The 12,427-nt window shown below is 37.1% G+C and overlaps 3 protein-coding genes across 6 annotated transcripts; 1 reads left to right on the top strand and 2 right to left on the bottom strand.

The window, feature by feature from the left end:
• Positions 1-1,569: 1,569 nt before the first annotated feature.
• Positions 1,570-8,637, top strand: Tsp5D (Tetraspanin 5D). 3 transcript variants are annotated; one of them, XM_020949801.2, is made up of 6 exons: positions 1,570-2,144; positions 5,707-5,777; positions 6,773-6,964; positions 7,025-7,219; positions 7,284-7,444; positions 7,502-8,637. In XM_020949801.2, the coding sequence occupies exons 2-6, from the start codon at positions 5,715-5,717 to the stop codon at positions 7,740-7,742; spliced, it is 852 nt and encodes a 283-aa protein (XP_020805460.1). In that variant the 5' UTR covers positions 1,570-2,144; positions 5,707-5,714; the 3' UTR covers positions 7,743-8,637. The 3 variants fall into 3 exon arrangements, with proteins under 3 accessions (XP_020805460.1, XP_086692286.1, XP_086692287.1); XM_086836160.1 differs by having other exon boundaries at positions 1,955-2,971; XM_086836161.1 differs by lacking the exons at positions 1,570-2,144; positions 5,707-5,777 and adding an exon at positions 6,548-6,565.
• Positions 7,602-10,083, bottom strand: LOC110182011 (uncharacterized). Its single transcript, XM_020949943.2, has 5 exons — positions 9,590-10,083; positions 9,388-9,510; positions 9,169-9,300; positions 8,675-8,760; positions 7,602-7,766 (listed from the first exon to the last, which is right to left on the bottom strand). The coding sequence occupies exons 1-4, from the start codon at positions 9,803-9,805 to the stop codon at positions 8,677-8,679; spliced, it is 555 nt and encodes a 184-aa protein (XP_020805602.2). The 5' UTR covers positions 9,806-10,083; the 3' UTR covers positions 7,602-7,766; positions 8,675-8,676.
• Positions 10,084-10,897: 814 nt separating this feature from the next.
• LOC110181945 (uncharacterized) lies at positions 10,898-11,899 on the bottom strand. Of its 2 annotated transcripts, XM_020949882.2 has the most exons (3): positions 11,846-11,899; positions 11,589-11,782; positions 10,898-11,531 (listed from the first exon to the last, which is right to left on the bottom strand). In XM_020949882.2, the coding sequence occupies exons 2-3, from the start codon at positions 11,665-11,667 to the stop codon at positions 11,140-11,142; spliced, it is 471 nt and encodes a 156-aa protein (XP_020805541.1). In that variant the 5' UTR covers positions 11,668-11,782; positions 11,846-11,899; the 3' UTR covers positions 10,898-11,139. The 2 variants fall into 2 exon arrangements, with proteins under 2 accessions (XP_020805541.1, XP_020805540.1); XM_020949881.2 differs by lacking the exon at positions 11,846-11,899 and having other exon boundaries at positions 11,589-11,829.
• Between the last annotated feature and the right edge of the window lie 528 nt (positions 11,900-12,427).

The raw sequence follows: 12,427 nt of genomic DNA, 5'->3' as shown, positions 1-12,427 counted from the left end.
CTGATTGCACCATCAGCAATTTGGCGGTCAAAAGAGATAAGGCAAAAAAATAAAAATAAATGAATACAAAATTTAAAAATTTGCGAATTTCACACAGAAAATAAACATAAATAATGCAGAGTTTGGAAAACTGATAGTTGGGATTCCCACAAAAAAGAGGAAATTAACTGCCATTAAGGCTAAAGCTCTGTTTGGTAAAATTAAATAAAATTGAATATTGTAAGCTATAAAATGTTACTTAAAAGAATGCAAGTATTAAGACTACGAATAAGTTTTAAAGCAATTTTAAAAAAGAAGAATAAAACTGGAAATATTTAATACAAGGCCAGTTGAATTATATTTTATTTACGTTTTTAAAAATGATCTAAGTTATATGCATTTATTTATAATTTTCATATTCTTATCATTCCCCACTTCCCATGCTTACATTACTGAAGTTCGTTAACCCTTTAAGGCGTTACGTTATGGCAAGCAAGTATATACCTAGAGCAATCACTCGCAGCTGATATTATTTTACGTTCAACAATTATTTGATGTCATTTGTTTGCCATTTCTTTTGGTTTCTTCTCTTTCTTTATTTTTTACTTTTCTTTCTTTTACAAAATCTCCCATTGATTGTTATTATTTACGCCGTATTGTGTGACGTCACAGCTGATGCAGCTGATGCAACGGGGCGTATGAGTGATCCCTGACCACTTCCACTTCCCGTCGTTATTTTTTCGCCTCACAAACAATTCAAAATAGAAAAGAAAATAAAAGGCAAATCCATCTGCACAGCTTGTGTTGGATTATTTATTTGTTGTTGCTTTGTTTTGAAGCGTTTTTGTTTAGTGCTTTTGGAGTAAGGCACTCTTTCCACTCGCGCTTCGTACCGAAATGTGGATCAAAACGTGACACTGAAATCTAAACATAAATCTCATTCATAAAGTATGCAGACAACGCGCTCTCGGCTCCGTTCTCTTTCGCTCTCTCTCCGGATCGAGGGTTTATCTTTCTCTTTTTCGCTTGGACTGTGTGCAACTGTCACCAGGGATACACTAAAGAAAAAGTAGGGTTTATTTTGAAGATAAATATAATACAGGTTTAATGAAACATGCGAAATGAGGCTAATGTTGTGCATTACAAATATAAATATAAGAATGTTCTAGCTTTATAACAGTATTTAATCATTATTTATACACTAATAATTTCCAAATAATGGTTATAGCCTATGTAAAACTATTTCAAAATAAATAATTCACCAAGGTATTTTAATTTTGTCCAATGCTTGTTAGGCAGTGAAGGAGCTATTTCCGACCTTATAAATCATATATATTCTTGTTCAGCACAAATATCCGAATCAATCTAGATTGTGCTAAAAATTCAATTAAAATATATGCACAAAATTTTAAATCTATCTAAAATATAGACAGTGCACATTTTATATTTTTCCATACTCTTGATAAACGTATGTAAATGTTTAAATATTTTTGGTAGGCTTTATTTTTCCAAGTCCATGGGCCCCCCCTCGCCAACTAGCCCCTGCCTCTCCCCCCTTGCAGTGCTTGCAGTCGAAAGCACTCTTCGGCTGCTTTTGGCATTCGTGCGGCAGTTCGGCTGCTGCGCTGCGACGCTTCGAGCTTCTTGACTATTTTTAACCGACGTCGCGCAGAATTGTCAGTTTATTTTGAACAACCGCGGCGAGCGCATAGAACACGCAAATCGAAAAGAAAAAGAAACCAACTAACCAACCCCCCTAAAAAAAAGCAAGATCTAAAAAGAATATCAAGATCCAAATCAAGAAAAAGTGCAACGAAAGAATCACAAATCAAATTGAAATTGTTATCAAAATTGTGATTATTTTTGTTTGTTTCTGTGTTAAATAGTGCGAAAAGAAACCGTTAGAACCGAGAAATAACGATAACACACACGATACATGTCCTGTTTTGAATTGTTATATCCCATATATACACAGGCCCCATCCTATATAGAAGCCAGATGCAGTGCTGACGACAAATAACAACGAACTTTTGCAGTTTATTGACAGCGGCTGCAATAACAATAACAACAACAAAAACTTCAACAACACCAACAACTACTACTACTACAAAAACCCGATTGAAAGCCAAGCCAAACGGAGGACAACAACAAAGCAACAACTTGAAGTAATTTGCAACTGAAAAGAAATGCGGCAATGGGGCACAAACAAAGTAAACACATAGATTGCCCGATCAGGCCCCAAAACCAACAACAACAACAATGCAAAAAAGCAACATTAACAACAAAAAAAAAGAGAAAACTTTTCGTGGACGACACTTTGAAAGACCAACAACAACAGCAGCAACAACAGCAATAGTAACAGCAACATAAAGTCAAGGGGAGGTCTCCAATGGTCAGATGGTGAAAATCTTTTCTTTAATGCTGCTGATCTTGTTGTCAATGTTGCTGTTGTTGCTGTTTTTGTTGTCGGTTACTGGTTTGTAATTGTTTTTGTTGTTGTTTATTTGTTTTTGGTTTTGTTGCCTGCTGGCAAATGTCGTCGACTTGGCGGATCTTTCGGTGCAATTGCCCCAAGCACTTCTTACTTATTTCCATACAAATACAGCTTGAATTGTTGCTTAAAATTGGCCTGAACTTGATTTTATGATATTTCTAAATGTATACAATATTCACTTGTACTAAAGATTCGTGCTGTAAAGCATTAAATATAATTAGTTTAGCACTTTGCATTAGTAAAGAAATCTTTAAGCCATGTTCCCAATTTCACATTCTTCTTTACCTTTTTTCTTGTATAATAAAATGTAAGCCAAGTGAAATTTGGGTTCAGGAATTTTACTATTAAAACATAGGAACGGTTTTTAAATTAAATTTAATGCATTTTTGGCTTAAAACTTTGATTTGTTTAAAAAAAGTTGCTGCCTTGAAATTTATATGATCTATTTTTACTGCAAGAGTATCGACATTTCGTCTTCCCGAAGTTAGCCTCCCCTCGGTAGGTCTGCGTTTAGTAACCTTAATTAAGTTAATCACATTTCCCCTTAAAACTTATCTTTTCGGTAACCAAAAAAAATAAAATTACGTATACGTAATATTTTCCCAACCAATATGGAATATCACGTATACGTACCATTGTCCTCCAGACCCAGGATAATCTTTACTATAAAGATCTCAAAATAGTGATTTCTTTTGTAAATGGAATATAGCTTAATTTATAATTTTTATAACACTTAAGATGATTATACTTTAGTAATTCAATAATAATTTTTACACCCTTAAAGAGGATTATAGTTTTAGTCAGCAACTTACTAAGCAGTGAAGGAATCATATCCGACCCTATAAACTATATATATTCATGATCAGCATCAACAGGCGAATCTTTCTAGCTATCTTGGGCAGAAAAACATTTTTTTTTAATTTTTTTCAAAAAAAGGAAAGGGGTTACATCGTTAAAATTGCTAAAAATTGACAAAAAAATTTAAATTTCGTGAATATTAAATTGAGTATGCAGATTTATTATCCAACTAAAAATTAACATAGGGAAGGTTTCCGACTTAAAATTAATGCTTTTTTGACTTAGCTATGAGTTTTTTAATATTTGATTTGACCAAAAAAATTGACTAATACAAATATCGGAAAATATCTATTCAAATGCAAATATTTTAGTAAGTTATGTTAAGTAAGTTATTAATTTCTAATTTGAATCTATAATTAAACGCAAATTATATGTATTTCTAAGATCCCAGTAGATAAAAATCTTTAAATTTCAAAAAGAAATAATGACAAAAAGGGCTGTGATTTGAAAATATCTTATTTATATTTTTGGTTTTTTCTTATTTTTGGGGAAATGGCAGCAATTTGAGTGGCATTTTGCTGGCATAAATCACTCTAGCCCACATCCGCAGCATCTCAGGTCCAGGCTCCTCGAATTATGATAAATGTGCAGCCAAGTGTATGGGGCGGGGACGATGGGGTAAATCGCAAAAAATTTTCAGCGTCAAATGCCATTAAGCCCAGTGCGCGTTATTGAGTTAAATTGGAAAATAAGCGAGCCAGCGACAGTTGCTCTCGTTGTTGTATGCCTTTTGCAATTGTTCGCACTTGGAGAAGACGACAACGGGACTGGAAGTGGGACTGGAACTGGGAATGGGGAATGGGGAATGGAACTAAAACCGCGGCGATCCAAACTGGACAGCCCTGGGCCAAGCCCATTAGCCAACCGCCCGCGTTTCCCTCCCCTTTGTCGCTTATTATTTGCACTATTTCATTATTATGTTTGATGCGGACGATCATCGTCGTGATGATAGTTATTTCAATTATAGTTTAGTGCTCGACCCTCGGCCAGGCGTGTTCCCATTCCCGCATTGGCATTCCAAAACCAAAACCAAGTCAGAGTCCGCGTCCGCATTCGGAAGGGGTTACGAGATTATAGGAGTAGCATCCAGATTAGCTGCCACGCATGCGTCTGTCGCGTGCTCCACACTCTTTTGAAGATTTCAAGTTCAAATCCATTAGTTTTAGGGGTTGTGGATGGATATGGGCAGGAGAACCTCAAGGATAGGATTTATTCAATTTAGAATCGATTCTTTCCTAAGATTAAATGCTTCTAAAGAGCATAAAAACCCAGGCTGGCTTTGTGCATTTTTAAGCTGGTTTTTACTATAGTTTTCATATCAATTTTATAAGCAAGAAGTCCCTTAAAATATGTATTATCCTGCAAGCAGTATCTTCCACTCAAACAGATGATTTCAAAACACTTGAAATCTTCTTCGTTGAAGACTGCAAGAGACTCTTCATCGTCATTTGTTCAACTGCCAATTCACACGCAATGTTTTTTTGTGTTTTTTTTTTTGAATTATTATTATTTTTTTTAGTGGCCATTAAACACGAATATTCCCAGATCCATGGAGCTCGATTGCAGCACAACATGTGATCATTTGCATGAAACTGAAAAGTGATTCTTCTGCGGCTGCCTCTTTCCCATGAAAGTTGAGAAGAATGGAAATTTTTTGGCAATGTTTCAATGTTCCAGATAAAGTTTTGATGGTTTAGAGATTACAATATTTAAATTGCTTAAAATTGCTAGGAGAAATCATAGTTTTTTTTATTTTTATAAAAAAAAACAAATTTCAAATTTACTTAAATCTAGTTATTATTAAATCTACAGTTTGGAACACACAATTTATTTGTGCATATGCTTCTGTGACCCTGTACATTAGTCAGTTGTTTGTCGTTAATTTATATATATATTTTTTGTTGTTGCTTTAGTTATTGTTTCTATTAAATCATATAAAATATTTGCATAAACTGCGGCCCCGTTCGTTCATGAATGTGCAACAGCTGCAATTGCTTAAACACACACCCCCGCTGGCAAACACACACAAACACACACACTCTACTCCAGTTACAAAAGGAAATGCCAATGGAAACCATCAACAAAATAGCAAAAATTCAACAAACAAATAAAAAACCTCGAAAAGAGATCAAAATAAGCTAAGCAAGAATCAACAAATATTCGGTTTTGTTTAAATTGATGAATTTCAGTGTTATTTATATGAAGATTGGGGTCACCACACCACTTGGTGTGTGTGTGTGTGTGTGTGTGTGTCCACTTAATGTATGGAAACCATTTCTAATGATTTATGCCTTTTGTTGTGCGTGTGTAGATACAGAAAAGGGGGAAGCTTTAAATCAGAAGAGAATGACAATCTAAAGACGCTTTCCTTTCAGATCCTGCGATGGGCAATGCCGGCTATACATGCATTCGCCGCACTTTCTGCTGGCTCAACATTATTCTATGGGTAAGTTTTAATAGATTTTAAATTTAATTGTGAAATTAAGTCTGTTCCAACACAAAAAAATTTTATTTAAGCAGTTATCACATGCTATTTAATTATAAAAACCAAAAAGAAGAAAGACTCTTTCTCGCAGTGTCTGGCCATTGAGAACGGATATGCAGCAACACTAACAGAGCATAAACATATAGAATCAGAATCAGAATCGGAATCGGAATCAGAGTCAGACAGAAAAAAAAGGTGTATACAACAACAAATCAGAATCAGCATCAGAATCAAAACCAGAACTTTGCCGACTTCGTTGTCTGCAGCGGAAGTGTCTTTGTAGTCATCGTCACCAGCTGCAATTGTCTGCACGCCTGTCATTGTCTTTTCAGGCTTTCAACTTTTCAGTTTCCCAGCTTTTCAGCTTTTCAACTTCAACTCTAGGTTCAGTATCAGCATCAGCATCAGCTTTGGTTTCAGTTTTAATTTCAGTTTTTGGGGCTACGACTTTGACTTTGACTTCCGTTTCGCCAGACATTCAACAGTTGCTGCATTCAACTGTCAATCAGGTGTACATAAACCTTTAAGGATCAGTTTAGATCCTTTAAGTTGAAAGGCAATTAATCAAGTACGTTTCGCGGTGGACTTTAAAGAGGTTTAAAATATGTTTCAAGATGTCAGAAGAACAGCTTTGAGCTGTAACTCAGAAAAAAGCTGTCAAACTTAGCTTTAAAATGTTACAGAAAAATATAAAAGACAAATTGCTTTAATTAAGTCTGATGTAGTCATGGTTTAATGAAGCTTCTTAGGTCTGGATTAAATAAGAACTTCTATTATATATAGTTATAAATCTTAATGGTTTTAAGTGTGGTTTAAGTCTGCTTTAAGATGATCAATCCAGTTGGCAATTAGTCTTTGCTTTAGTCACAGTTCTGTATCCTCACTCTGTCTAATTTTTTTGTTTGTTCTGCCTTTCTAATTTCTAAATTTTCCTGCATTTTCCATTTCCCTTGCAGCTTTGTAGCTGCGCTTTCCTGGGCGCCGGACTTTGGCTGAGACTGAGCTATGAGGGCTATGCCACTCTCCTGCCTCAGCATGCCGCCTTAAGTGCGGACACCATCTTCATGGGCATCGGTGGCACTGGGTTTGTGGTGAGCTTCTTTGGATGCTGCGGGGCCTGGGCGCAGTCTCGGTGTCTTCTGGTGCTGGTAAGTGTTCAACATAGAACCTCTCTCTCCTCAACCTACCTTTCCTTTCCTTCTCCCTAGTACTTCATGCTGATTGTGATGCTGTTCATGAGTGAATTCCTAGTGGGCTCCATTGCCTTTCTCTTCCGCGGTGGCCTGGGACGTACGCTGGCCAATGAGCTCCGCTTTGGTATCGAGCGTCACTATAATGTGAGTGATCGGGGCTCCCTGGTGGCACCCTCGGTGTCCGCCATTTGGGACAGTGTGCAGCAATCGGTAAGCTTTCTAGTCTCTTTTCATTTGTTGCCAAAAGTGACACTAATTGCTTCCTTGCTTCCAGTTCGAGTGCTGTGGTGTGTCCTCGTACGAGGATTGGTACGATATCCAGACGTGGCCAGGAAAGCGCTGGGTGCCCGAATCCTGTTGCCGCACTCTGTATGACCAGCGTCAGGTGCTGACCGAAGGATCTGGAGATGGTCTGCTGCGTGCCGACTGCGGCAGGTAAGGGTCACGTCCTCCTCATGGTTTAACCCATTATAACCCCACCATCCTTTCCAGATCCGAGAACCCCTCGTTGTGGTGGGACAAGGGTTGTGCCCACTCCCTGCAGAGCTGGTTCACCGGCCAGCTGAATGTAGTGGGTGCCGTGGGTTTGGGCATTGCCTTTGTCCAGCTCTTCGGACTGATCACCTCGATGCTGCTCTTTTGCACGGTGAAGCACAAGCGGGCTTCGGACACCTACAAGTCATATTCGCCATCGATTGATCCCCAGACTCGTACCAGCAGTTGGGAGGACTGAACGCGGTTGTAATGTAGAATGTTTCTAAAAAAAAAAACACACAATTCGAGCTTAAAAAATCTCTCTCCCTATTTATCTATAATTATATTATTTTTTCCTTTGTTTAATCCACTTAGTTTCTAATTCAATCAATGCGATATGTGCCAAAAATTAATTTTTAATGAAAAGTGTACTCGTATTATTATAATTTTATTTAGTTATCTTTTTTTTTGTTTTTTTTTTTATTGTAATCTATAGGCAAAAACATATTGAACAAAAAAAGCAGTTAGAGGTATTGTGCTGCAGTGTAAATGCCGCATAATGCTTTTCATAAAAGGAAGCATAGGGTTCTCAAAATGCAAAAGATATTTAGTTAGCGGTGTATCCATATTGTGATGTGCTTTCTAGTAGTATAGTGTCCAGTCCAAGGCCTTAGTGTATTCAAATTATGGTTATTGTGCGTTTCATAACTATCAGGCTAAAGTTCAACATATAAAAATTATATAAAAAAACGCACGGTACCCAAAATACACGAGGCCCAAGGCTTAATTATGCTCGTAACCCTTTAACTAAATCAATATATCAGCTATACATAACAACTACATACATATATATTTATATATATATATATATATTATACAAATTATATTTATGTGACTTTATGAAACTAAAGTATTCGAAATAGCAGAAACAACAACTGCCCGCAGAGCAAGAAAGAAAACGAGACGAAACAAAAAAAGCCCAGCAGAACGAAGAGGGAAGAATGAATAATAGTTAAAGCAAATATACCTACTATTATTACTATGATTATTTTATTTATACATATATATTTATATATATCGAAATACATTCCTACACAACATGTTTGTGTTAAGTTACAAAATAAATTAAAGTATTTATTTAAATTACAAAAAAATGAAAGCAGTGCAGGCAGCTTTTGGTTTTTGGTTTACCATTAAAGTCCCACCAATTTCCCACCAATAATATCCAACTGAGCGGTAATTCCCTTGGTAACGCTTCGTGCCAGCTCTCTGGGCTTCTGCAAAAGAGAAGAGATAAAGAGAAAGTGAGTAAGAGAGAGCAATAATAAGAAGAGTCAGAAGAGAAAACTTTTCGAAAGCGGAAGCGGAACCTGACCTTGGTCAAAAGAGACTCTCAAACAATTGCATAAGCAGTGCTCCAATGCAACCAGCAAACTTGACTTTTTACCGCCAAATTTAAGTTTTTAAAATTAGTTCAACTTAAAATTGAACATTATTCCATTTCATTATAAATAAGACATAAATTATTTTTATTTCTTGAAAGTAACCAGCATTGAACAAGACTTATGCAATCCACACATCGTGTGCGAATGGAGCCACGCCGCACCGAAAGTAATAAATAAACAAACAAAGGCTGCCGCAATTTCGGCACAATCCAACAACAACAAAAAATCGAAAAAACTCACCTGTATGAAGGTGTTGAGCAGGTTGGAGAAGGCCTCGTAACCATTGACAAGAGTCCGGGAGATTCCATCGAACATGTCGCCATTGTTGCCATACTTCTCATGCTCGCTGATGGTATCCAAAATGGGAGCAGGCTTTAAACAAAATCGAAATTGGAATTAGGATTAGTTGGTGAATAATAGTATTGATTCTACTACTTGGATAGACTTTCTTGCACTTACCTGGGTGAAGTCCGCCAGCTTCTTTTGGCTGTTATCGTAGGCACTAAGCACCTTGGAGGGTATACCCTCCTGCTCAAGGTTTACCGATTCCGCAGTCTTGGCGGGAGTGGGGAGCAGGGAGATCTGTGAGTTAAAGATATATATTATATATTAAATATATTATATATTTCTTAACTATATTATATAGATAGACACAACTCACCTTAAACCCTGCTTCACTGGCCTCCGCTTGAGTGGCCTCGCCGGCAGCGGCTTCGGCCACATCAAAGACATCCTGGGCACCAAATTCAGCGGCCGAGACCCGGGCATCAATGGGCGTGGCGCCATCAGGCGTGGCCGGTGCAAGAGGTGCACCACAGATCAATTGCAGCATCAGTGAAGCAACAAGTAGGCAGACTATAAGCGGCGGCTGCATCATCTTTACAATATGTCGTTCAAAAATATATATATATTCCTCAAAGAGCTAAGCCGCGTTGCGAAGTCTGTGAAGTCCAAAATCCAACTGAATGGCCGCGTCTGCGCAACGATTTTATGGACTTAACCCGACCAAAACGCTTTGGACATTGGAGTCGTCAGTGCGCTTTCAGCATTTAGTTTCAGTTTTCAGTATTTCAACTTTTAGTTTCTATGTGTGTGTATTTTTTTTTTTGGGGGGGGGGAAGGAGAGAATCCGGGGGTTAACGACTGCAAAAGCCACTGTCAAGTGATCCCCAAGATTGTTGATTTGTTTGATGGCCAAAACAGGTGATTGAGTGAGGTAAGGTAAGGGCTGGGTTTGTGGAGAAGGGCTTCAATCAATGTTTGTTTACTCATCTGATTTTTGGAAAACATTCGGGACTTGAGCGAATGATGGAGTTTGTTTAAATTACATATGTATATAACACCTTCAAAATGTATAAATTTTGTTATTTATTATATTATATTATAGTAGTAGTAGTAGTAAAATGTCGTATTTAATCAATTAAATAATTAATTAAATAAATAAAAGATTAAAACTTCCTTAACATCAGGAAAATACAAGTTTTATTCCAACATTAAAATGTTCCTTGACAAAACCCCTTTCAGTGTCACTAAAGCCGCTTAATTTTTGCGACAGTATAGCGCAGCGATTGTAATAATAAATAGCAACAACAAATAGCACTAAAAACGGTAACAGCAGCACCCGAAATAACAACAATAACAAGAAAAACATAAAAGAAAACAAAAACTTAAAATGCTTGCAATCCAAACCGGCAACTTGTTGCTGGCCACAAATGTTGCTTGGCCACAAATGTTGCCGCCAAACGACTCGGTCTCTGTCTCTGTCGCAACAATGAGGAAGGAAACCGTTCGTTTACTCAGTTAGTTGGTCAATCGGCAGTCAGTCTCCCCCGCCCCCCTCCTATCACCTCCCCCACTTTCCACTGGATGATTGTGCAATTGTCAACTTTACACTGGAATCAAATTTTGTGAAGGGAGGGAGAGAGACCTAACCTTAAGTACCACTTTCTTAAAGATAATACTCCAAAAATAAAATTGAAACAATAAACTTTAATATAAACTTGAATGAACATAGGGAAATCTGTTTAACTGTGTAACTTGAACTTAAATTTTGCTTTAGAAATGAAATTTAGATTTTCAGTAACTAAGAGTTGTATAGACGTGCCCTGCTAGCCGCACTTAATTTTAGTATCAAGTATTAAGTGTTTTAAATGTTAGCCATCTGATTTCTTCATCTGTGTCACAAGCTCGCTGGATCCTTATTTCTCATACTTAATCCCAGAGAGAATCAAGCATATAGTCTTCATCATACAAAACATCATCATCGACCATCATTACTAAAGTATCCCGCTGGGCAATTTTAGCCTTAAGCTGATTGACTAAACTTTGCTGAATGCTCGTCTGGATCCTACGATAAATCATTAGCTTAAGTTCACCGATATTACGTCGGAAATTATCTATGCGTTTCTCGATCTCCCAAATCATCCCCTTCACATTGACCCGAAAGTAGTGGGTCCGTTTGAATTGACGCCGCCACTTCCATGACGGGAACTCGCGCTTCTGGGCCACATCCCTCTGGTCAACATGCTTCTGGGCCACATGCTTCTGGGCCACACGCTTCTTGGCCCCACGCTTCTTGGCCACATGCTTCTTGTAATACATATCTAAGGTGGATGGATTGATGGTTGTCATCCCAACCATGGATTCTAAGCTAATCTTACCCAGAGTCATGGTGGCCAACTCCCCTGTAAAGTCCACCTTTTCACGGATGTGCGAGAATTTCTTCTTAGTTTCTTCCATTTCTTTGGATTATCTTTTCTTGGTTTTGTTACTTTCACTTATTTTTTACTTGGACTATTTTAGCTTCAGCTTCTGCTATTTTAGGTCTAATTTTTTGATTCTGCCTTTTCAGCTTCTGCTTCGATTTTAACACTGACTTCAATGACTACTTTGATATTCTATAATATGGATATCTCACCGTACTTTTTAGAGCTGTCACTTTTATATCGGCTTTAAATGCTTAGAAAATATGAAAATTAAGTTAGTTGAAATTCACTTTATCATATAAACACAAATACAAGAAGAGTTAATCTAGACAACTCACCATCTCTAATTTTAGAACTTTTAAAATGTATCCTTAAGCACACTGACTCTTAATAATTTTGCATATAAATATTATAAACCATAAACCGTGGAATATATTCAATATAATCCATATAAACTAACCTTAAATAGACCTTAGTTTCAGGAATATACATACTCTAAAAGATAAATCAGCTACAACACTTTATAATCAATTACTTTATTTGAGAATTGCAAGATTCGGCAAATTCCACACTGATTTTTAATTGAAAGTGTCAACAAAGATGTATGCCATCACTTAATACTGCTCGATATAGGAAGAATCTATATATAAATCAATTCCAATTGAACTCTACGCTTCGATATCTTTTTGGGCCCGAATGTAATTGGGATTTGCGGTTCTCGTTCTCAACGATCGACGACCAGCTGACGCAAGCGGCTAAATATTTTCATTTTCGTTGCCTTATCAGTCGTTTTT

The sequence above is a fragment of the Drosophila serrata genome, unplaced genomic scaffold (genome assembly GCF_035046125.1).
Source record: "Drosophila serrata isolate PLE 108 unplaced genomic scaffold, ASM3504612v1 contig_276, whole genome shotgun sequence".
NCBI classification, from domain to species: domain Eukaryota; kingdom Metazoa; phylum Arthropoda; class Insecta; order Diptera; family Drosophilidae; genus Drosophila; species Drosophila serrata.
Note: the sequence above shows the minus strand (reverse complement) of the source record. Positions and strands in the feature narration are given on the sequence as shown.